A 23886-nucleotide genomic window follows, 5' to 3' on the forward strand; every position below is an offset into this window, starting at 1 on the left:
AGCATGTGGTGAAGATAATTCCCACTTTGAGCACATAAAAGTTCCTAATTAAATCTTTTTAAATGACAGCTTGTTTTGCGAGAGACTCCTGCATGTGAGACTTCAGGAGTGCCAGTGCCCAGCGCGCATTTCCAGTCTGTGTTGGCATTCCAGTTTGACTCCAACCAACCACACAGCTGCAGAAAGCCGAAGAATACAACAGACAAGACTGCCCAGTACTTCACTGAGTCTCTCTCTCTCTCTCTCTCTCTCTCTCTCTCTCTCTCTCACACACACACACACACACACACACACTCCCTCTCCCTCCCTCTCCCTCCTTCCTTCCTCCCTCTCTCCCCTCAGTCGGGTTTGAGGAGATCTCTCTTGGAGCTGGAGAGGAGAGGTTGGCCGTCTCTCTCCTCCAGCAGCCGCCGGGCTTCTCTGCAGCCTTCCCGCCGCTTCATCATCATGGATTTTGGGACTAAAAGAGTCGCTGGGATTATCGCTCAGGTCGTCCTGCTTCTCTCCAGCTCGTACGGGACAACCGGAGAAGGTGAGCGGGCTGTGCGCTTTTTTACTTTCCCCGGAGGAGACGGAGCGAGTCCGGGCAGCACAGACCCGGAGGGGCGGCTGTAAAAGGGGGCTTCACGAATATGCCCTCTGTCATTCCGCCTGGGAAATTAGAGCTTCTGATTTCTGGATGCAATGATATTCAGCTGTTTGTCTCACTTACTTGTTATTTTAATTTGGATAAAGTACGGGGAATTGTTTCATAAGGCTGGGGGATTTTGCGCGTGTCGGTTACGCATCAGCGCTCGGTTGTAAAGGAAGAATAAGGAGAGTTTAAGTGGTTTGGTGTGAACTATTATACTTAAGTTATATTTTCATTTGCGACATTTGAGTCAGTTTTAACAGTGGACGGTGGTTATAGCTGTCTAGGCTCCAGATGCCCCCCTTACTCACTCTGTTTGTCACATTTTAATTAGCTGTTTATTTAACCTACTTGCTGGGTTAAATGGTTACAGTCCCTGATGGGGAGCTTTGCGTAACTGAAGGATGCTGTTGCTCTGGAAAGACATGCAAGAGGCCGCTTTCTATCTCAGAGCCAAAACAAACATTTAATTGTCACCCAAACGTGTCCACCGCGTGCGTAAAACAACACCATCGCTTTGTTTTCTGGTTAATTTGGTGCTCAGCGCAGCATGATAGGAATCCTGGGACTGAGCCACGTTTGTGCTCACACTCCAGAGAGCAGCCGGAGTGTGAAGGTGCGTGTTAGAGGAAAAGGTATATACAGGTTGGAAAGCTTGGCATGGGACTGAGAGGTTGGCAGTTTGATTTTCTGACCTGATGGGGAAATCAGGGTGACACTGTCATTTTGTCCTGCGTGTGTGAAGTTATCTTTGTAAACGGGTGGTGTATCTCTGCAGTGAACCTGCAGGCATGTTTGTTCCCCTGCATGAGGAGAAGAGGGAACAGAAATCTAAGCAAAGAGATGGAGAGAATCCAGATGAAGGGGGGACAGAGAGGGAGATGGATTGAGATGAATCTCGGTGTGTAATGAGACATGCTTGTATGTGATTGAAGCAGATGGCTGTAAAAGTTATCCATCCCTCCACGCTTTTATTCCCCTCTTTCACAACTTATTGCTCCATGATTCTCGCTTTCTCTTTTCTGTACTTTATGTCTTTGGTGTTTTTATTTGCTTCCCTGCCCAGAGATCCTCTGCCATGTGACCGATATCAACCAACCCTTTCTGGATTCTGAGTTTTAATCTGCTTCACATCCATCCATCTAGTCCGTTCTGTGACAGACTGTCTCTCACACATCATCATGAAAATGTCATATGAAGCAACATGAGCAGTAATCATTAAGGTCTGCTGCAGTTTCATGGAAAGGCAGTCGGCTGTAGGACACAAGACAGATTGCTTCTTCCGCAGTTGGACAGATGAAAAAGGAGGTGATGTAAGGAGTATGCAGTTAGAACAGATCTGTAGTTTTTCATCCTTCTTTCCTAGAAGAAATATCTACAGCTTCACCAAATTATGTCTGAATTCCTCTGTCTCTTCCCCCTCTGCTGTTTTTCTCCTTCAGTTGTTTCTAACTCAAATCTGCTGCAAACTCGCCGTCCTCTCCTCCTCGACTCGTCCCTCTGCTCGTTGCATTTTTCTGTGTCCTCTGTTCCCGCTGTTTTCTGTCAGCTTCTGTCCTCCTCCTTTCTCCCGTCAACAAATCTCTCTCCCCTCGTTGCCTCCTGTCTTTCTCCTCTTCTCTTCCGTCTCCATGCTTGCCGTCTCTTTCTGTCTCACCTCCACCTGGATCTCTGCCCTCCTGCTGAATCAGAGAGCTGCTGCTGTGTCGCTGGCTCTTTCCTCCCCGAACTCTTCCTCTTTACCTTCCCTCCTTCTGCATGTTTTCGTCCTGTTTCTTGGCTGCATCTCGTTTTTCTCTCCCCATACCCATACTCTCTCCTCCTGCTCCTCTCTATCTCTCTTCTTCAGGTGATTTGATGTTTCTGTCATCACTTCGTTTCTGTGCAGCATTTACGAGTTGGACTAAGGGGATTTCAAGACCCCAAACCACTGCTAAAGCTTTTGTTCTTCCCCTCAATTGGATTGCTGTTAGTGTGTTAAAGCCTCTGAAACAGCATTTAGACCACAATGGGACACTAAAACCCTCCATTGAGGCTCAGACTGATGACATTGTTTAAAGGTTTGCAGCTCCTCAAAGCAGATTTACCCACCACACCTATGCAGTGATTTATCTTCCTGTTTTACAGTTTTTCTCATGCACAGAGAAACTTCCATCATATCAGAGGTGGATAACGCTGACTGATCAGTGTTGAATATTCAATTAAAGGCTGAACTTTATTTGCAATCAGTGGCTCTTTGTCTAATTTTTCCTCTTTGGTTTCCCTTTCTCTGCCTCCATTCTCCTACTCTCTGTCTCTCTTTCTTTCCTTCTCTTCTCCATCTATCTTTCTGTTTATCTCGCCTGCTCTGACCCAGCAGCACACTCATCATGCACAGACCATAAACCACAGCAGCATAATACGTTAAGACTGCAGAGGTGAAAGGATCCCAGCCGCAGGTTTCAGACTCAGCTCCACATCCCGCCTCCCCACCCCCTGCAGACAGCTCACTGTTCATTATGGAGGTGGTACTAAATGACAACAAAATAGAAATACATATTTTAACAGCCACAGATGGTGCTCCGATGACTTGTTAGCTGGAGGAATGAATTGCTGGGGTTTATGTGATGAGATTCAAGGAAGTCAGCGTGTGAAACAGCTGCCCGCAGGACATTAAAGTCACTGAGCATTTAATCGCCTTCTGATATTAACAGCATGATAGAGTCGCTGTGTATCTTGAAATAGCTTCTCGCATGAAGGTAGTGGAATAAAGGCAGGTCTGCTTAATGTTAGCAGAGACCATTATGTAACTGAAAGATGTGGCAGCTTTGACAGCAGCCATTGTCTCTCATGGGGATCTGGAGAAAACTGAGGGTAATTCAGATCATGATGTTAAAGAATTGTTTTTTTTTGGCCACTTGGGGGCAGCAGAGCATGCTTCTAGTAACACTAACATATTATTTCTATATAAAGTTATTAGGAAAGGCTTTTGGACATTCAATATGTTTTATATTGTGATATGCACTGGAAATTACAATATAGCTGACAGCAAGTAGGTTATTAGTGATGATCATTTACCAGAGACTTTCAGCTCCCCAACAGTCTTCCCTCAGCCAACTGCCACCTTCTTTAGGTTTTTGTAGTGAAATGAGGAGGTATTGTGTAGATAATTCCTCATTTCATCTTCTTGAATCAGCCATTTCTTGTGATGCTTTCAAACATCAGCACACCATAACAGCACATCTGTCAAATGTTCAGCTTAAAACAGTGCACCCCATTTCTTGCAGCCAGTTAGGACACCTCTTTCATTGGCTTCAAATTAAAAATGTTACCATGTTGGTGCAGTTTTAGTTTTCTTATGAGACTTACTCTACCATAGCTCGTCTTGTAACCCCAAATAACACATGAACTTTCTAGTAAACGAACACAACATGCGCTGAACCTGCAAAATTGTAAACTGACCCAAGTGTAATTTGAATTTGGCCAGTGGTGACACTGAACTTAAACATTTGTGGACCGTCAAACCAAAAGAACGAGCTGAGAGAGACTAAAACACAGAGCTGAGGAGAATTGCAGTGTGTTTGTCACCACAAGTCACAGTGTGCCTTGCATTTAGTTTAACCCTATGGGCCCTAGGCGTTTTTGGGGTATTTTTACTGCCTTTACTTTTAAGCTCATATCACAGTCATTATAAGAGCTACATACACATGCTATATCTTGTTTCTTTCAGGACAATCTGGGCTAACCAGATTTGCCATCACATCATGTCCTTCTGTGTGCCTGTATTTTATATTAATTTTTATATCAATGAAAAAAACAAATCTGTGTGACTAAATTCTTACATTTGTACATGTACACTGCCTGGCCAAAAAAAAAGTCACCACCAAAAAAAAGGTCATACACTCTAATATTTCGTTGGACCGCCGTCTTTAGCTTTGATTACGGCACGCATTCGCTGTGGCATTGTTTCGATAAGCTTCTGCAATGTCACAAGATTTATTTCCATCCAGTGTTGCATTAATTTTTCACCAAGATCTTGCATTGATGATGGTAGAGTCTGACCGCTGCGCAAAGCCTTCTCCAGCACATCCCAAAGATTCTCAATGGGGTTAAGGTCTGGACTCTGTGGTGGCCAATCCATGTGTGAAAATGATGTCTCATGCTCCCTGAACCAGTCTTTCACAATTTGAGCCCGATGAATCCTGGCATTGTCATCTTGGAATATGCCCCGCCACCCCCTCCATGTTAGCAGATGGGTCATGGGCCAAACTAACTCCAAATAACGTCACCAGCACAAGATGGCTGCAGCTATATCTGGGATATTTTGCCTTTATTTTTGTACAGTGGGTGTAAGTGGAGACACTTCGTCCATCTTTATAGGCTATACTGACACATAGGGCACCCTATATGGTCTGTATAAGGAGCCCAGTCTCACTACAGAGTTGTTGAAATCCAGCGCTTTGGCAGTGACTTGCGGCGTCAGAGACCAAGGAAAAAGGCATCCTTTAACGTCAGCATGAATCATACACTGTCGGTTGTCATTATAGTTTAACGGTGCCCGGTGGCTTCAGGGGGAAACGCAGCAGCACAATGACGAAAGTTAAGGAGGGGAATGTCCAATTTGGGTGGTGCATGGAATAGACAATGCATGTAACAGGAAGAATTTGTCCCAGAACATCAAGAACCAACTCACCCAGGGTACCTTGCACGTCGTATGTGGAAGTAGAAAGTCCATGGGCAAACCTTCGTATGTGACGAGGTCAGAGTGAGAATGCGTTGGTATAAGACACTTCAAGTTTTCACCTTACTTCAATGTAAGCCCACCCACAGCAAACAACATGGTGGAAAGAGCAAGAAAGTCTGAGGTGGGCGGGAAATATATTTTGGGGCAAAATATCCCAGATATAGCTGCAGCCATCTTGTGCTGGTGACGTTATTTGGAGTTAGTTTGGCCCATGACCCATCTGCTAACATGGAGGGGGTGGCGGGGCTTATGACCCATACTGAAGCCATTTCACCAGAGGGCGATCAAGATGTTTTGGCTTCACTTTTGGGGAGCTGTCATTCCGTCCATCTTTATATACAGTCCACTAACAAGGCTTCCGTATTTGATGCCCTGGGAATGAGAACAAGTTGTCTTAGTTTAGTGCTAAACTCAAAGTGCAGTTAAAGCTGATGTAATGTCATTAGTTTCATTTGGTCATTACACAAAGTACTGAACAAATTAAAATTTTGTCATGACAATGGCATTTTGTCATGGATGATGAAAAGTCCTAAGATCACCAACATTATCACAATTTGTCCCCAGGCAGACATGAATGTGTGCACTACATTTCATGGAAATCCACTGAATAGCTGTCATTAAAAAGTGTGAACCTCATGGTGGCATCAAAGGAAAAGGGAGATCACCAAAATCAGCAGAATTCATCCTCTTGGGACCATACATTATCTCTTGACAAACCATCTTGTGGTTGTTGAGGTATTTCAGTCTGGACTAAAGTGGTGGACCAGCTGTCAGAAATGCCAACACTGACATCAGCAGAGCCAGCATTGCTGAATATGTGAATGTGTGCCACTGTTGCAAAATTTAACTGAAAAACAGCACTTTTTTTGCTGATTGTCCCTGAATAACATATATATCAATACTAATAAAGCCTGCTCCATTATTCTTACACAGCAGAGAGACACTAGTAGAGACTGTAGTCGTTATGGATATCCTGCTGTGTCTCTAATTGTGCCCTCAGAAAGTTTCGATCTCTTGTGAGTTATTTTGTTTTGCTTTATTTTGCTGTTTCTTCAAGCATAATTTGAGTAGGTCCAAAACTGCCTTGAATGCGTTCCTAATTAGTGGATCATATAATTAGCTTTGGTGTATTGTTAGGCTGTGGTTTTCCTCTGTTGCCTTTAGATATCCTCCTGGTTCTTGCACTAGTTCTTCCTCTGGAAAATACATCTATCATTCATGATAGGTAGCTTGGTTATAAAATTCCAGACATTAATTGTTTACTGTGCCATGTAACAATACATGAGGGCCTATATGCAAAATTGAATATCAGCTTGGGGGTACAGATCAACAAATAAACACCTGGGGTTAACTATTATTGATCATGAGGGCTGGATTTCCCATTGGTTGTTGTGCACTTCTAATAAAAAAACACTAAGACCTGTATTATTCTGAAGTGGCTCTGAGTACAAGGTTACTCTAATTAATTTGTTTTTGCTCTTTGATGTGTGATGTCTACTTACATTGACTTTACTTAGTAATTTCCTGTTTTCTTGGATGTTTCTTGGCATTCCCTAGAGTAGTGGTTCCCAGCTGGTCCAGCCACAGGGTCCAGATTTCTTCTTTGTCATTAGTTAAAGGTCCACACAGTTTAATCCATTCAGCGTCATACTTGGGTTTGGCCATGTTGTCGAGGTAGTTTGCTGTCTCTGTCAAGTAGCTGTTAGTCACTCACTCTACAGCAGGAAATGGCACTTCAAAATAAAAGCTCTGTGCCAGAAATTCACTCTTCTTCAAAATGAAGTGTGTTTTTTACAAACTTGACACATTTGTGAATCACTCACTCACACTCTGTTCAGAGTCAGACTGGACCTGCGACCCACTTTTGGATCCAGGCCCACCAGTTTGGAACCACTGCCCCAGAAAGTGAATCTGACCTTGTTCCATACTATATATTTGTGTAGTAAGTGAAAGTGAAAGTGTGACTTATCTTGCGACATGTTATAGTTTTATAGCTGCAATGCAAACATGTTTTTTAAAAAGGCCAATTTAAGTTGCAAATTTAGGATGGGTTTCTCTTTTTCTCTGGCATTGTTAATGCTTTAACTATGCTGTGATGTGGTCATGCCAATATCCAACTATAATCCCATCATCATATAAAAGCATACCTTTGGAACACAGAGAGTCTGTCCTCACGGATGCCATGTACTAGAAATGAAAAACAAAAAGATTTTGTTAGAAAAAGATGCATATTGCCATTTTAAAGGGGTACTTAAGCATTTTAGTATTTCACTTCTATATAGCTGAGAGATGCATAAGAGGCAGATTTGAAAAAGAATCAACGCAGCAGAAGTCAAGATGTCCTAACTTTTAGTCCCATAAATGTGTCAAGCTCCCAAACCACTGGATCCTACACTTCCCATAGTTAGCTCAAACTGCCTTTCACATGGGTTTCCTGCCAAAGGATAATGGTTATTATCTCTGCCTGGCGTACACCTGGAGGGAATCATGCATTTGGTAGTGTGCATGCTGTCTGTCCAAGGTTAATGTTGCAAATTACTGGAACAATCAGCCTAATTTTTTGTGTGCACATTTATGACTGTTTGCTCAAGGAACTATTGTAGTTTTGGTGTAGTTGATAATTGACTGTTTTATAACGTCATTGACTGCTGATTTATCACTCCTCTAAACTGGCTGTTAGTGGCCTCAAGTCATTAACAAAATCATGCTGCAAAAGCATAGAACAGAAGGCATCTTTCGAAATCATTTTGCCTTTAAAAAAGGCCTACCTAGTCTGTTGCAAGCAACATTTTGGCCTTTGCCCTGGCTCAGAAACTGATATCCATAAAAAAGTTTGGTCTCATTTTGAACTGGAGCATCTGCAGATTAATTCAATAGCTGATATGTTATGGTGCGCTAACGTTAAGCACGATCCCACATGAATAATCTCTGTTTTCTTGACTGTAAGGGAGCTGGGAGGGACAGTTCCACCTGGTGCGGCTGTGCCATGTGCATTTTCTAGAGTGGCCACCGCCAATTCCGGAGGTGACATATCAGCATGGCTGCCTGGCGGAGATCTGCATTCTTCTGGGCGCACTTACCAAGTTGCCTCTGTACTGAACATGCCAGAGTCCACACTGGTGTGTGTGTGTGTGTGTGTGTGTGTGTGTGTGTGTGTGTGTTACTCGTTGCACTGTAGGTTTAAATTAATTGGATTGGCCTAGGGTGTTTTAAGCAAACATGAGGTTAAAGTTTATGTAAGCACATTAATATGAAGATGTAACTGCCTGGAGTGAAAGAGACACATCTGACCTGCTGTTAAATGCAGTAATGTTGCTGTGCGGAGGAGAGGACTCTCCCTCCCTCTACAGTGCTTCCTCGGGCTGAGCCAGTAAATTAGAGAGTATTGCTTGCTTAAGTGCAGCGGTGGTCAGAAAGCAGAGGATGAAATGTACATTAAAGCTCCTCAGTGTGTATTTACAGGAAGATTAGAGAAAGATTAAAACAGCAAAGAAGATGAGCGAGGCTGTTTGGAAAGAAAGAATAGAAAAAAAGAGATGAAATTTTACTGATGGAAAATTCTGTGACAATTAAACTGATAGTTGAAAGCTGTGATAAAAAATATGGACAGCAGTAATAACAGGATGTAAAGTAAAATATAGATTTAAATTAAGTTGATACACAAATATATGTGTTCTTTGTTATTTATTATCACATATATGCACATTTTTAAACTCATTTTTTAACATATCTGGTTAAATAAGGGTTAAATATCATACAGGATGAGATTACATTAGAATTCAAGATAGGTCAATAGTATAAAGCTGGGGGATGGATGACAAACAGACAGACAGCATGACAGATACAGAAAGCCAGGCATGTTTATATTTGATATTTTATTTCAGAAAGCAAATTACTATTGAGGGATCACACCAAAATAGCAGGAAAGGAGTGATGGACAGAAAATACGATATAAGCCACCATATTACATTAGTATGTGCAGACAACAGCCGGATTAAAGAATTTACGCCCTCAAAGGGAATTGTTTTGGGGAAAGAGAGGCCATAGCAAAAAAAAACAAACAACCCAAAACAAACAAAACAAAAAGCTCCCAAACCTACAGCTCGCTCAAACCAGTACGTTTTCCTTCAGCTGTTTATTCCTCAGAGAGCCCACCCACTGCTCATCACTCACTTAAAAATCGTCACTGACTTCTCTCCGCACGTCATTTGTTACAGTGCTCTGCCAGTGCCAGGGGCAAGGTCTGGCTCAGACTGTTTATCGGAGTGAAATGAAGGAGCTGAAATACGTCCTGAGAGGTTATGATGTTTGTGTTCCTCTGCTCACAATAATTCAGTATCAGTGCTGAAACAAGTGGACAGTTTAAATAAATCAGGGGAGTGTTTGGACAGTGTTATTCCAAAAGCCAACAGATCAGTTTTGGGGGAGGAATCAGTACCTGCAGTAATAAAAGTACAGCCATTTCAGATGTACATTTTTTAACATATCCTCACGCAATGGTTTGTATGAAATCTAACAAATAAACACCCCACGACTGACCTTACGTAATTAACGTAAAGTTATGTACGTTAGGTTTAGGCAAATAACGTTAACTTATTTTCACATGGTTCTCAACATCTGTCTCCTGTGGGAAAGTCCTGTGTTGTCTGACTCATCCACCGCCCCAAGCTGTCTCCTTAAAACAGACTTTCGGTCTTTATACTGCACTGCTCAAAAATTTTAGGGAACACTTAATCCTCACACTATAACACCAAGTCAGTTAAACCTCAGGGATATCAATCTGTCCATTTAGGAAGCACAAGTGATTGTGAATCCGTTTCACCTGCTTTGGTGCAAATGAAAGTGACAACAGGTGCAAAAGCAAGACGACTCCAAAAAGGGAATGGCTTTGCATGTGGTGGCCACAGACAGTTGCTCTCTCCTTATCCTTCCTGACTGACTCTTCTCTAGTTTTGTGTTCTGCTAGTGTCCTTGTCACTACTGATAGCATGAGGTGGTAGCTGCAGCCCAATCAAGTTGCACAGGTAGTGAAGCTCCTCCAGGGTGCCACATCCATACGTGCAGTCTCAAGAAGCTTTGCTGTGTTTCTCAGCACAGTCTCAAGAGCACGGAGGAGATACCAGGAGACCAGCTGTTACACAAGGAGAGCTGGATAGGGCTGTAGAAGAGCATCAACCCAGCAGCAGGACCAGTATCTACTCCTTTGTGTGAGGAAGAACACGAGGAGCACTGCCAGAGTCCTACAAAATGACCTCCAGCAGGCTACTGGTGTGCATGTTTCTGACTAAACTGTCAGAAACAGACACCATTAGGGTGGCATGAGGACCAGACATCCTCTAGTGGAACCTGTGCTCACAGCCCAGCACCGCACAGCTCTCTAAAGGTTACTTTGCATCATGATCTGAGCAAAGTCAAGATCAAAACAGGGTCATGTTACAGTCAATACCAACTTTGATGATGCTCAGCCTATCATTTATTCATATAATGCTACATTGTCTGGCAGACTCTGCAATGGCAGAAATGAAGTATTATATGTCTATTCAGTCATTAATCATGTTACTCATCATCAACACATGAAGGACAGATGGTTGCGCTCACTTTCCCAGCCGGCATGTTCAGGTAGGCTCTCCGTCTTTCCTTCTCTTCCTCTCTCTCTAGGTCTCATCAGTCTTCCTTGAGGTGTTTATCTCCCCTCTGAGCTGATTTAGAGCCACTGGAGTGTGTGCTGTAATCATAGCCTAATGGCAGATAATATCAAGAACACTAAAGGACTTTTAATCCCAGCCTAATGACAGATAATACCACTACACTCCTGTGTGTGCTGATTTGCATTTTCACCCTCATTCCTGGTGTTAAGGCGATGGCGCCTCACTGGTTCCTCTGAGTCACAGGATTCCCAGACGTACTCAAGGAGAGAAGTTTAAAAGCTGTTATTAGTAGTCGGTTTATTATCTGCCTGCAGAGAGAGACAGAAAGGCGTCCTGTCCTGCCTCAAAGTCAGCCGTTGGGTTTGAAAAGCTTTCTGGGAGTCAGATGTTTTATCAGGTCAAAGTCGAGGTGAAATCCATTCATAATCAGAAAGGTTCGAAATTCTTTTGCAGTCTGTCCTCCAGTTGTCCTGTGATCACGCCACAAAGAGGCAGACATGACATGCAGGTGACCATTTTAAGCCTTGATCTTGTCCATAGTGTTTCCACTATTTACATAAAATTAAAGACAGCATGGTTTGGTTATTAACATATTTGGAGATGAAGGGAGTTATCGATATGCTGGAGGCTGGTTGGCAAAGTCAGAGGTATTATCACTCACCAAATGAAGGGTATTTGGGATTTTAAAAGAGCTGGTTATTTAAACTGTGGCGACTCCAGGGGAATATTAGGGGTGCTTGATTAAATCTCTGAGCTCATGAAGTATCTTTCATCTTCTCCTGGATTAATCTGGTGAAGAAATAGCTGAGGATGGTGCAAATTCAGCAGCATATTTCAGGTGTGACACTGTCCTGTGTCGTATGAATTTATTGCTTCATGGTGGGCTGGTTGTTTGCACTGAGAAGAACATAAACCTGTGAATATAAACTATTGAAACTCCCAGCTATCGTCCCGGTCCTTTATGATTCATGAGAGGGCAGCATGTGCAAGAGCCTGGATGAGGAAAACGGAAAGTATCTGAGGATAAACCTCCTTCATATTTCTTCTTTAGTGTCATTTATGGAAATGTGTGCAGGCAAAGTGGAGCCATGAATGGGATCTGATGAAGTCAAGGTTACTGAACAGATGTGGAGCCACCAGTCATGAATCTGGATTTATTAACCCAGGAACAGGTAGTTAAGTGAGGAGCTAACAGAGGACTGCAGTCCATCCATTTGATATTGGGGCCTGCTGGACTGCTGTATTTGTTCAAGGCTGTCCCTAGAAGAAGTCTGGCTCTCCAAAAAATGAAGCCATTCATCATGTGAGATTGTCGTCAACTCAGATGAGTTGTTGTTGCTTTGAATTCTGGATCTGTTTCCATCTGTGGGGGTCATCATACTCTGTCACTCAGAGGGACTCAGGGACACACCTTCCCCAGCATTTTTGCTCTGTGTTTGTTTTCCCAGTTTCAGGTAAATACTGTTCAAATGTGTTTATTGACAGGAAAAGAAATGTGCATCTGAGTAGATTTAGCTCAGTGTTGAGTTGAGGCTTGTTTGCAATTACCATTCTAACATTGCTGAAAAGCTTGAATAACCTGTGCAGCTGTTAGAAGTAAAGAAAGTAGGGACAATCCTTTAACTTTTTATGTTGCACTCTTAACCCCCTCAGGGGCGCAACAAGCAGTCTGTTCAGTTATATCGCCCCTCGTTCATAGTAATTTAGAGACTTAGTTTATCAGTTGTGTTGTACTCTATCTCTGTCAAGCATAAGCCTGGAGAGTATCATCCGTCTGGACGTGTGTGTGTGCGTGTGTGAGAGAGAGAGAGAGAGAGAGAGAGAGAGAGAGAGAGAGTGTGAGTGTGCACCTGTCTGTCCGCAGCTATTCTTGCAAACTACTGGACCAATCGATCTAATATTTTGTGTGCACATTTATGACTGCATGCTCAACGACTTGTGCTTGCGATAATTCACAATTGTTGAAAACCTGTTTTACTGTTTTATAACGTCACTGGCTGCTGTCTCCTCACTCCTCTTAACCGGCCAGTAGGGGCTTCAAGTTTCCTAGAAATTAGCTCGGCTAAAACCAACAAGCCTTATCGTCTGTTGCAGGCCACATTTTGGGCCTTTGTTGTGGTTAAAAAAGTGACAGCTATTAAGAAGTGTGGTCTAATTTTGAACTGGAGCATCTGCAGATTAATTCCATACCCAATATGTTTTGATCCACTAAAGTTAAGCACAATACAAGATGAATATATCTCTATTTTTGTTTTCTTTTACTGCCATCTTGACTGTAAGGGAGCTGGGAGGACAATTTCACCAGCCACAGCTCCTCACAATCTGCCTGCATCCCAGTTTTTTTCCGCCCCCCTGGCCTGCCTACTGTTGCTGCTTTCCTTTGCAAGCCGCTTTGCAACCCGCCTCCACCCCAGCCCCTCCTTTACTGTCATTTTTGTTTGTCATTGATGCTGCTCTGTTCTGTTCCTAGGGGTCTTTGCTGATGCTCTCCCTGCCTTGGGCTTTCCATGTAGGTGCATGGAAGGGCAGGGAGGTTTGGTCTCTGCCTCAGGCTTTCCTTGTTTGCACGTGGAAGGATGGAGAGGTGTGATCTCTCTGCCGTAGGCCCAAAGAAAGGCAGAGTGGCCCCAGAACAGAGCCATACCACCAAATATAACACTGCAAATGGAAATAAAGTTTTCTTTGACTAAAGTGGTCCTAACTAAACTTAAGATTCTTTATCTAATAATCTGTTGATTATTTTCTCGATTCATTGATTAGTTGTTTGTTCTGTAACAAGTCAGAAAATGGTGAAAATGACCATCAGTGTTTTCTAAGCCCCAAATGTCTTGTTTTGTCCACAACATATTTACTTTACTATCAGAGAGAAGTAAAGAAAACAGAAAATTTTGTCATTTACGAAGCTGAATTAAGAGAATTTTGACTCTTTTTCTTAAACTAAACTAAAAACTAAACTAGAGTAACTAAAAGGTTACTTTTCTCAGTAACATATTACTTTTTGGTTTAAGTAACTGAGTTACTAACTGAGTTAGTATTTAATAAAGTAACTAGTAACGGGAACTAGTTACTATTTTTGAGTAACTAGCACAACACTGGCGGCCATGCAGCAGCCAAAATGTGGCCGGCTGGCAGAGATCTGCTTTCTACTGAGTACACTTTTCTAGTCCTGCTTTAGCCCTACAAAAGCTGGGTGGGACCTCTGCTCTGTCTATCTCATCCCACATTATATTACAGAACTTTGCTGATATGCTGTGGTGCTCCTGTGGGCCATTGCCATCAGTTATGTTAAGCTTCCACAAGTAGCAAGCTACTGTTCCCATTTTGTCATTGCCTTTACTCTCACTTGAACTTACTAAAAATGATGAAATAGTGGCTCCACATCAAGTCAGAGAGAGAGAGAGAGAAAGACAGGTGGTGTCACCGAGCTCTGGAGACGCAGACTGCTGTGGGAATTTTAATGTCACATTTTCATATGTCCTCCACACATTAGAATAATAAGTTTCACCTTGAAAATCTGAAAAGTGGCCCTTTAATATGTAACTAAGGAACTCTGCATTATTCTAAATTTTTGCAAGGCTAATTTACCTGTCTTCAGCGCATCTACATAACTTCATAACTCACAGTCCAGGCTCTAATGTGTCCTCGTTACACACTAACAGAGATGCTGATCACAGCTTAATGCTGTCATTGCTGTGTATTTTTTATGAAGTCAGTACTGCGTGACCACAGCCCTGCAGACTGCTGCTCTGCAGCGACTGCTGATGAGAAGAAGCACGGCCGGTCAGTTTGTATTAGAGAGGAGGACAGAGCTGAGTCAGTGGCCATTAAAGAAGGAAGAGTAAGGCTGAATTTCAACACAACAAGACAGAGCTAAATCAAAGCTAAGCATGTCGAGGTGAAACAGAGGAGGAGGGAGGAGGGTGGGCTTCAGGAGAGGGCAAGAAATGAGGATGAGGAGAAATGAAGGTGGATAAGGGGAGGAAAGAAAAGGAGGAAGAGCGATATAAAGTATAAGAGGATAAAGTTTAGGGGTCAGAGTCTGCAGGCTGTCTGGTAAAAGTATTCCCTCTGTGTTTCTCACAACTGCAGTGACATTTTCTACTGCCTCTCCATTTTATCCCTCCGTGAGTTTGCCATGTTTGTGTGTGTTTAGGGGCCACCATCTGCTTTCTGGATGCACCGCCTAACATCTTTGAGATGATTTTACTTCATAAATGAAGCAGGAGGCAGAGGAGATGGAGGAGGAGGAGGCTGAAAGGGTGGCAGGGAGGATAGCAGGTATGAAGGATAGTGAGGAAGGAGAGAGAAGAGGAATTAGGGCAGTAAAAGGAGATAAGGATGGTAAAGGCTGTAAAAGGATAAACGTGAGGTTAGTATGGAGAGGGGTCAATAGAGGTGAAGGGAAGAACGCAGAATGTGAAAAAGAAGATACTGGAGGGATGAAGAGATAGTTTTGCTCAGAATTTAGCAGTTTCCTTCTGTCTGTTTCCCTGCAGTGACATTCTCAATTGCCTCTACAATTTCACCCCCCGCTGGCTTTTGAGTGTGTGTATGTGTGCATTTATGTGTGTGTCTTCATGTTCAGCTCTCGGTTTTGCAGAGCTGTGCAAGTTGTGGGTTTTTGCAAGATTGCATCAGTATTAATATTAATGCCTGGCCCATAAAAAAGTGATTCGAGTGATATTTGAAATTTGAAGAAATAGCTTCTTAAAACTGGGATTTCCTCTGTTGCTCTGTGTTTCTCACACACTGCTCTTAGTCAATAAAACAAGGATTGAATCAGTTTATTAAAGTTAAGGCTACAGTGGATTTATGTTGGATATTGTCTCCTTTTCTTTATTTGTAGTGATGATGAGGCCATGCTGTTCTTGTTCATGTGCGTTCACACCAAACGCAATGGACGCGATGTCATCGCCCGTAACGCGAGTATCGCGTCGCTTGATCACAAATGTCACCTTTTTGATCATCGCTTCATCGCTTCAGTCGCGATGACGCAACCCTCCTCCCGCAATTTTCTTCACCTCCCACTATTTTCTCGTCAACCATGGCTGAGTTAACTACCGTAGCTGCTCTTTATCTGTTGTGGACATCTGATTTGGATCGGAGACCCAAACGCTGCCGTGACTGGGTTCACAATATCCTCCAGAAACGCATACAGCTGGGTGAATATCATCACCTCCTTCAAGAGCTGCGTCTGGATGACGGTCGTTTCCAGTGGTACTTCAGGCTGACGCTGGTCCAGTTTGAGGACCTGTTGGCCCGTATTGGTGCGAGGATCTCCCGCCTGGACACCAACTACAGGCGCTCCATCCCAGCTGTGGAGCACCTGTCCATCTGTCTCCGGTTAGTTGCTTATAATGTCTTCATGAAAATGAACACTGATTGGATGTTGCGGCACAGTGTCACGCGATGTCGCTTGAAAAGTTAAAATTTTTCAACTTCAAGCGACACATGATGAGGCGATGGACGCGTCATCGCTTCATCGCATCGCTCTTATCACCTGAAACGCGTTGCCTGAAGCGACATCACGTGTCATCACGTCATTTACATTGATTTTGAATGGAAACTTGTGGCGTTCATCGCGTTCATCGCGTCCATCGTGTTTGGTGTGAACGCACAGTTACACAAACACACTGTATGTGCCATTATTTGTCTTGATGATATGAAGTTTAAATTTAAATACAAGATAATGAGAAGTCAAAGTTACACACAGTTTCTATATATTCACATCCATGCGCTCATCAGAAGCTCACATTTCAAATGTCAGATCTTGCTTTTGAGGTAACTGCCTCTGAGTTTCCCTGCATCCATGGTGAGTAATGTTAGCACCGTGAATGTAAATAGGAGCTTTATTGACTACAGGCCTGTGAGGGTTGGTGAGTTTACAACTGTCATCATTGTTATCACTTTGAAGTTTTTTCTGAAACCATGTAATTTCCAGCATTTCTCAATCCAACTTCAACCCGAATAAAGGTCTAATCAGCTAAAATAGCTGAAAACACCAACACATTCTCACTCCGACCTCGTCACATATCGATGTTCTGTTCTGGATGTTGGTTGTTGATGTTCTGGGACACTGTGTCAAGTTCTCTTCCTTCAAGATACACTTCTGTTTTCACAGGAAGTTTAATGTTTACAAAAAAACCCACATCACGTCGGTACAACATCGCAAATTGACTTGTTTTTCCCTTCAACAACAAACACACATGGTTAGGTATAGGCAACAAAAAGAAGTGGTTAGGATTAAGAGAAAAGAACAGGGTTTGGCTTTAGAATCTTCCTGACGCGAAAGTGGGCGAAAGTTGTTATTTGTTGGACTTTTGTCTTTCGTTCTTGTCCAACCGCATTTCCCCCTGACGCCGCTGGGCGCTGTTAAACTATGACGGCAACTGGCTGTGTATCCTGCTGACATTAAAGGATGCCTTTCTTCGTTGGTTTCTGATGCTGCAAGTCACTGCCCATGCGCAGGATTTCACCGAATTCGGAGAGAGACCATGCTCAAAACACATATATGGGTGTGCAAGTACTTAAGATGACTTCAACACTTTAGCTTACCCCTCTGAACTTCTAACTACAAATGTAAAAAAAAAAAGTATTAGAAGTATTAGACGAGCTGTTGGGTTGGGCCGTGTAAATATTCTCAAACCGGTTTGATATTAAGCCAAACACCAGCCTGGACAAGTACCCCGAATTTTACCAGGTGTCACACTCAGCAGCTGTTTCTGTGTCGATCATAATGACACCGTGTCCCAACAGCAAGCAAAGGTCTAACTGTTGTGTTGCATCATGTAACATCCGAGCTGTCTGTCCATATTGAATCCGTTAAATAAGCTATCCCGCTATGTCACGTAAACTAAGCTGTGCTACTGATCCGATTGCAGATGCAACCAATTAAAAGATGGGTGAGCAGCCTACTTTCTATCTTCCTAACCTTTTGCTTTTTAAGCCGAAAAAATACACTTTATATTACAGTACAATACAGCCAGCAGCAGCTAGGTTCCTATTAGCCATGATCATTTACCAAAAACTTTCAGCTCCCTGACAATCTCCCTCCAGCCAGCTGCCACCTTATTATGTTTTTTGTAGTGAAGAGAGGAGGTATCGTATAGATCATGCCTCATTTTAACCATTCCTTGTCCATTGCAGTTCTTTCAAAGCAAGTGACAGTAATACATAGAAACAGGGTGTGCAACAAAGGTTCAGCTCTAAACGGCGCACCATGTTGCTTACAACTGGTTGAGACACCTGTTTTGATAGTTTCAAATCCAATATGTTGCCATATTGACACAGTTTTAGTTTTCTTGAGAGACTAACTCTGCCACATCTTGTCTCGTCACCCAAAAATACCTCCACTGACTTCCAATAAACAAACACAAAGGGTGCCTCTTGTTCCCTCTGCAACCCTTTAATGAAATTTGATTGCCTTCATGTTGCCTGTGCTCGGGTTGGCATGAAAATTGGGCATGGCTTGTCAGACACTAGTGGCTTATTTGTCACCAAGCATAATATTATATAATCATGTTGTCATATTACTGATTCAGTGCTGTGAAACTGCTAGCACAGGTTGCTAAGGTAGTTTACTTGTTAACTGGGCAGAACGTGTCATAATGACAAATAGCAGGTCAGCTGGTTTGCATTAAATCAAACCATGGACCCAGCTCTTGTGAGGGAGGCATGCAGGTGGTTGGCGCGACAGAGGAAAATGCAGAGGAAAGGAAGAGATTGAAACAGATAATCCGCTGTGGCGACCCCTGAGAGGAGCAGCTGGAAGAGGACGATGACAATCAGTCATATATCTCTTGAATTATGCCTGCAGTTTAATGGAAACATGATCTGTATTAGACTCAAGAGGTTACATCATATAGTTATATTATATGCTACTGATGCTTAGAGATTTAGATGACATTATGTCCCATTCAGTACAGTACAATATGCTATATAATGGGACAATGCTGCAGTGATTAGAAAAGTCCATAATGACACTAAATCCCCACCAACTAGGCTTTATTCTGTACTTAACCCTAAACCCTAAACCTAAATCCTCAGGGAAAGGCAAGAGAAAAGAGAATGTTCCTAGAGGGATTCATTCAGCATCAGCCATCATCAAACACATGTGAACAGATGCACTGTAACCGGAGCAGTCTGATGCTGGTCCTCAGGGAGCAGAGCATAGCTGCTGAAGGTTTTCAGGTCTTGACTGGTCAATAGCGTGATAAATCTGATCCCAGCGTACCGAGCTACAAAAAAATTGAATTTCTGTAAAGTACATTATCAACACAGAGATAAAACGCTTCAAGCTCTTGCAAAAGATTGAATTTAAGGCAGGCAGACAACAAATGTGTGTAATACTGTTCTGGAGCTATGCCACCTACAATCCTCTGCTCCCAAACCACCAGCATCTTTCTGACAGGAAGTGGAAGGTCTATTTGTATGGAAGATGGTTTATCAGTTTATCTGTATTCTGGTATAAAGGCCGTGTTCTGAAATGCCTCCAATGCGTTAAGTCTGATTGTGAAAGTTGGACTATTCATGCACAAGCAACCAAATTGCCAGACTAAACGGTGGCACATTATTAATCCCAACACTGTTGTGTAAATGATATGTTGAAACTTTACATTTCAATAATGCTGTGGTTAAGGTGTGGTTGTGTTTAGGCACAAAACTCAACTTGTTATAGTTGGAAAAGATCGATTTTGGCTTTAAATACCTGGTTTTGGTGCCACAATCAGTGCTGGAAACACAGTGATGTCTTGTTACAGCTGTCTCACCTATAGGTGTCACGCCATCCACCATCCACTCCATACCCTGATGACAAAGTCAGCTCACATATGTAATCACGATTACGTCACTTTACGAACGTAGATATGATACACACTGTGTAAAGTGTATTGTAACATATCCGTGGTTGCCAACGTTTTCTCCTGGCGACTGAGCTGACACCAGGCAATCACATACTCTTTGTACTGAAGTTTCTATTCCATAAGACTTTTCCAAGAACAGTCTGCTCAGAGAAGGATGTGACCAACAAGCTGTGACAGGAGATATTCACCACCATGGCCTACATTTCTCGGTGCCCTAATTGGGGTCTGTCATGACTTTTACCCCAGCTACCCCCAATTACACTGCCCTGTGACGCTTTAGTAGTTCGGTGTAAAAGTGCTGCATCAACACTCCACAACTTCTATAAAGGACAGAAACTTTTATCTTAGTTAGTTGAAGAAGTCTGAGTAGCCTTTGTGTTTGCAGCCTCAGGAAAGCCGAGCTCTGAGTGGTTGATCGGCAGGAGGAGATGGAGAACATCACATTATCTGCAGAGAAGTTTTTTAAAGAGCACTTATCTTCTAATGTCTCCTGAGGGAGGACGGCTGTAAAGTAAAACTAAGTAGATGCCGTGACTGCGGCTTTTGTTGTGGTTTAGTGAAAGTGTAAAGACGCAACACACACACACACACACACACACACACACACACAGAGGAAAAGGCAGAAAAAGAGAGAGCTCTCCTCTCCACTACCTCATGTGGAGCTTTTATGAAACTTAAATGTGGCTGCAGCAGCAGTATAGATTCTGTACGTAAGATTAGAATTTTCTTCTCTTTAGCCGTGCTGGGAAGTAATCAGGGTTTCCATCCTGGGACTCATCTGTGGTTTGGTTCAGGCAACAAATGCCCTTTGGTTAAGGTCAGGAAAAGGTTATGGATATACTTAAATGTTAATATAATGTTGTTTGCACTGCATATATTGTCTGTATTAAATCAAGACCACAATCTTTTCCAAACCTTAGTGCCTAAAAATAAGGTTAATAGTGCTCTAGCTGTTATGAGAGATCAGATATATTGGCGGAAAACAATTGAAATACATTGTGGGAGAACATTACACAAATATTTTTAGTACCAACATTTTTGAGACTTACCCGGAATTTCTTATGTTGGAAAAAAACATAATCCAGCAGGCATTATGTTTTCTTTACCACATTTTTGCTTTTGCAAGATAGCTGTGTATGATTGTAATTTCTAGGAGGCTGGGTTGGTTTCTACACGTTAAAAATAGTGGTGTGTGGTTATTGTTGTGAATGTAGTGTTATCAGTAAAGTAATTAATTACTTTTTCTGTCGAGCAGGGTGCTCTTGATAGTTTGTTAACAGTTGGCTTACTGTCATTTCCGTTTCCACCAAACACTTTGGGTATGGCACCTTTGGAACCAAAGGTAGCCATGGTACCTAGACCCTAGAGTTTCCACTGCAAACAGTACTCTTAAATGTGGACAGGGTTGTTGCCACTCACTGCTCTGTCCAGCAATCACTGTATTTTCTCCTTTATCAGTCTGCACCTCATTTATCGTCCACAGAACGAGGTTGCAAGCCAACAGTGAGAGTCTCTCTCAATGAGATATTTTAAAAAAGCAGGTTTGTACATTCAGTCCTTCCAAGGCAAGATCAGGGGTTTAGTCTTACCTAAACACTAAACCCTTTTACTACCATTACTAAAGTAATGGTCAAAGTTGTCAGACTGAAATGTAAGGTGTGCTGATGGATTCACATTGTCAGTTCATACATTGAGTAACATGTGAAGTGAAGTGAATGTCTCACCTTAAAAGTTGCCGGCAGTCGGCCCAGTGAATTGGATAATTGTTCTCTGAAAACAGCTGCTGCGAGAGGCAGCAAAACATCCTTTCATTTTATAGTTACAGTTTACTGATGTTTGTAAAACTCTCCACAGTATGAACAGAGGTTACATGAGCTTCAAAACCAGCCACAACTCAGCCCTGAGCAGAGTGACCGTCCACTATTGACCAATCAACAGACTGCAGTGTTCACAGCTCCACCTTTTAGTACCAGATCTGTGTGCCAGGTACCCCAACAGAGGGGGGACCACTGGTACCATCCACAACTTTTCACAGTGGAAACGGAAAAAAAGCCTACGAATTGAACTGTACCGTACCATACTGCTCTGTGGAAACGGGGCTTACTTCCACTCCCTGTGCATTTGGCAGAAATATGTATCGTGTCACCTTGGTGCTTTTGCTAAAAAAAATGAGAAAATGTCGAACATTTCAGGGACCTCAAAACTTTGCTCCACAGCATCACTACTGTCATGTATTTTCTAAGCCTCCTCCTTGCATGGACACTTCAGAAAGCTGTCTTTTTCTGAATTCATTATGCAAATAGGATAACATTGTTGCACTATGGCAAAACATCAGGAAGGAGGTCAAGGTGGAAGGATGGGTGTACACATTGACTTAGACCCTGGAAAACAAGGTCTTTTCTACCAACAGCAAACACTGTTTTCTTTTAAAAATGAGCACAATCCTTGCATAAAGGCAATGCAGAGGAGACAGATTGCAACAAGTCCTCACTTGTTACACTTTTGCCCATCCTATCTCAATAAAGAAGAACATTACTCTTAGATCAGTGGATTTACACAGGAAATAAAGGTTTGTAATATGCTGTTCTGGCATGAGTATTTTCTGCATTATAACTCCTCGTTCCTTTTTTTCTCCATTTTATGAGTCCCGAGTGTCCCATTTAATTTAATGTCTCACTTCAGAAATAAATTAATTTTGCTAAGCTGCCTGGCTGATGTGAATATTTGTGTGCTTTTTGCCTGAATGACAGAGGGAAATTGCCTTTTTTATGGAGATGTGTTGATGTTTTCAATTAAGAGGCAAATATATTCAAATCACTTACTTACTGCAGCTGGTGGATTAGTAGATATTTTACGATACATATCTCCCTCTGGAGCCATTAGTACGAGTGATGTAGCCCGCAGCATTCCCTCTAAATCTGCATAATTGTGGCATTATGACTGACAGTGAAGGTTTGGGGCTTCAGCAGTGTTTGTGCTGAATCCTGGTGAAAGTCTTGGTTCTCAGCAGTTTGTTTCAACTCTTTGTGTTTATGTACGTTAAACCTGGCAGTTTAAGGATGAAGAGATTTTAAATGCTGCGGCTCGTCGCTGTGTTTGATCACTTCAGTTTGTTGATGTCTGTCTCCCACACAGCCTCCCACATCACCGCTCAGTGTGATGAGCCTCAGTGAGGAGGAGGATTGTTCTATCCTTTCAAAGGCAGTGGTAGAGTGTAGAGCGCTGTGTGCATTAGGATGCGATTCGTGTGGGCTGCACACTGTACATATGCATTAATGTGCATTTATGAACCATCTGAAGCTGACAGATCTTTTGACACCAAGGAGAAAAGCTTTTGTTCGACTTTGTCTCTTGAGCGCCTCCTTTCTTTTGCAGAATGACCCTCTTATTGCACTGCTTAAAGGTGAGGACACACACTACAATAGCTCAGCAAGATTTAATGTATTCAACGTGACCTTTGTAGTTTGGGAGCATGGAGTATCACCAGGAAAAGTCATAGGTTTTATTTTTTCATTTTGTTATTTTTTGGTTACAGTGCAGACTTAATAAATTTTATCTGGAATCACAACTGCGGCATATGTTTTAAGGGAACAGTTAAACATTATGGAAAATATGTAATTGCTGAAAAGAGCTGTCCTGGCTCTGTCCTATGGTGACAGTTTCCCCTTGCTGGGACCTTAACATGTTATTTTAATCTATACAAACGCCAGTGTGAATAAGCACCAACAACAGGTCAGTTTTACACAAGACATAAGATCTCATTTAAATGATCTTTAGAGCATTGTCTAAAGTACGTGGCACAAGTCCAACCACTTTAGCTAGTTAAAAGGTGCATAATCTGGGTGCAAAATAAGGTGCAGAGAGCATTATTCATAGATGTGTTCAACCAGTGTTATTTCCCATTCCCTTGGATTTACATGATCGGCAAATTGGAGAAGCAAGTGTTTTTTTTGCTGAGACTAATGTAATGAGAGCCATGCAGTGCCATAGGTGATGTATTATTTTACGCACCCGCAACACATC

At 42.5% G+C, this 23886-nt stretch overlaps 1 protein-coding gene across 1 annotated transcript in view; it reads left to right on the forward strand.

Moving 5' to 3' along the window:
* The first annotated feature begins 326 nt into the window (after positions 1 to 326).
* Positions 327 to 23886, forward strand: part of LOC117272031 (contactin-associated protein-like 4) — a 143577-nt gene continuing 120017 nt past the window's right edge. The window contains exon 1 of the mRNA XM_078172989.1: positions 327 to 532. Coding sequence (XP_078029115.1) covers positions 448 to 532 — 85 coding nt within the window. The 5' untranslated portion in view covers positions 327 to 447. The remainder of the gene's footprint in view (positions 533 to 23886) is intronic.

This window comes from Epinephelus lanceolatus, chromosome 12 (assembly GCF_041903045.1).
Source record: "Epinephelus lanceolatus isolate andai-2023 chromosome 12, ASM4190304v1, whole genome shotgun sequence".
NCBI classification, from domain to species: Eukaryota; Metazoa; Chordata; class Actinopteri; order Perciformes; family Serranidae; genus Epinephelus; species Epinephelus lanceolatus.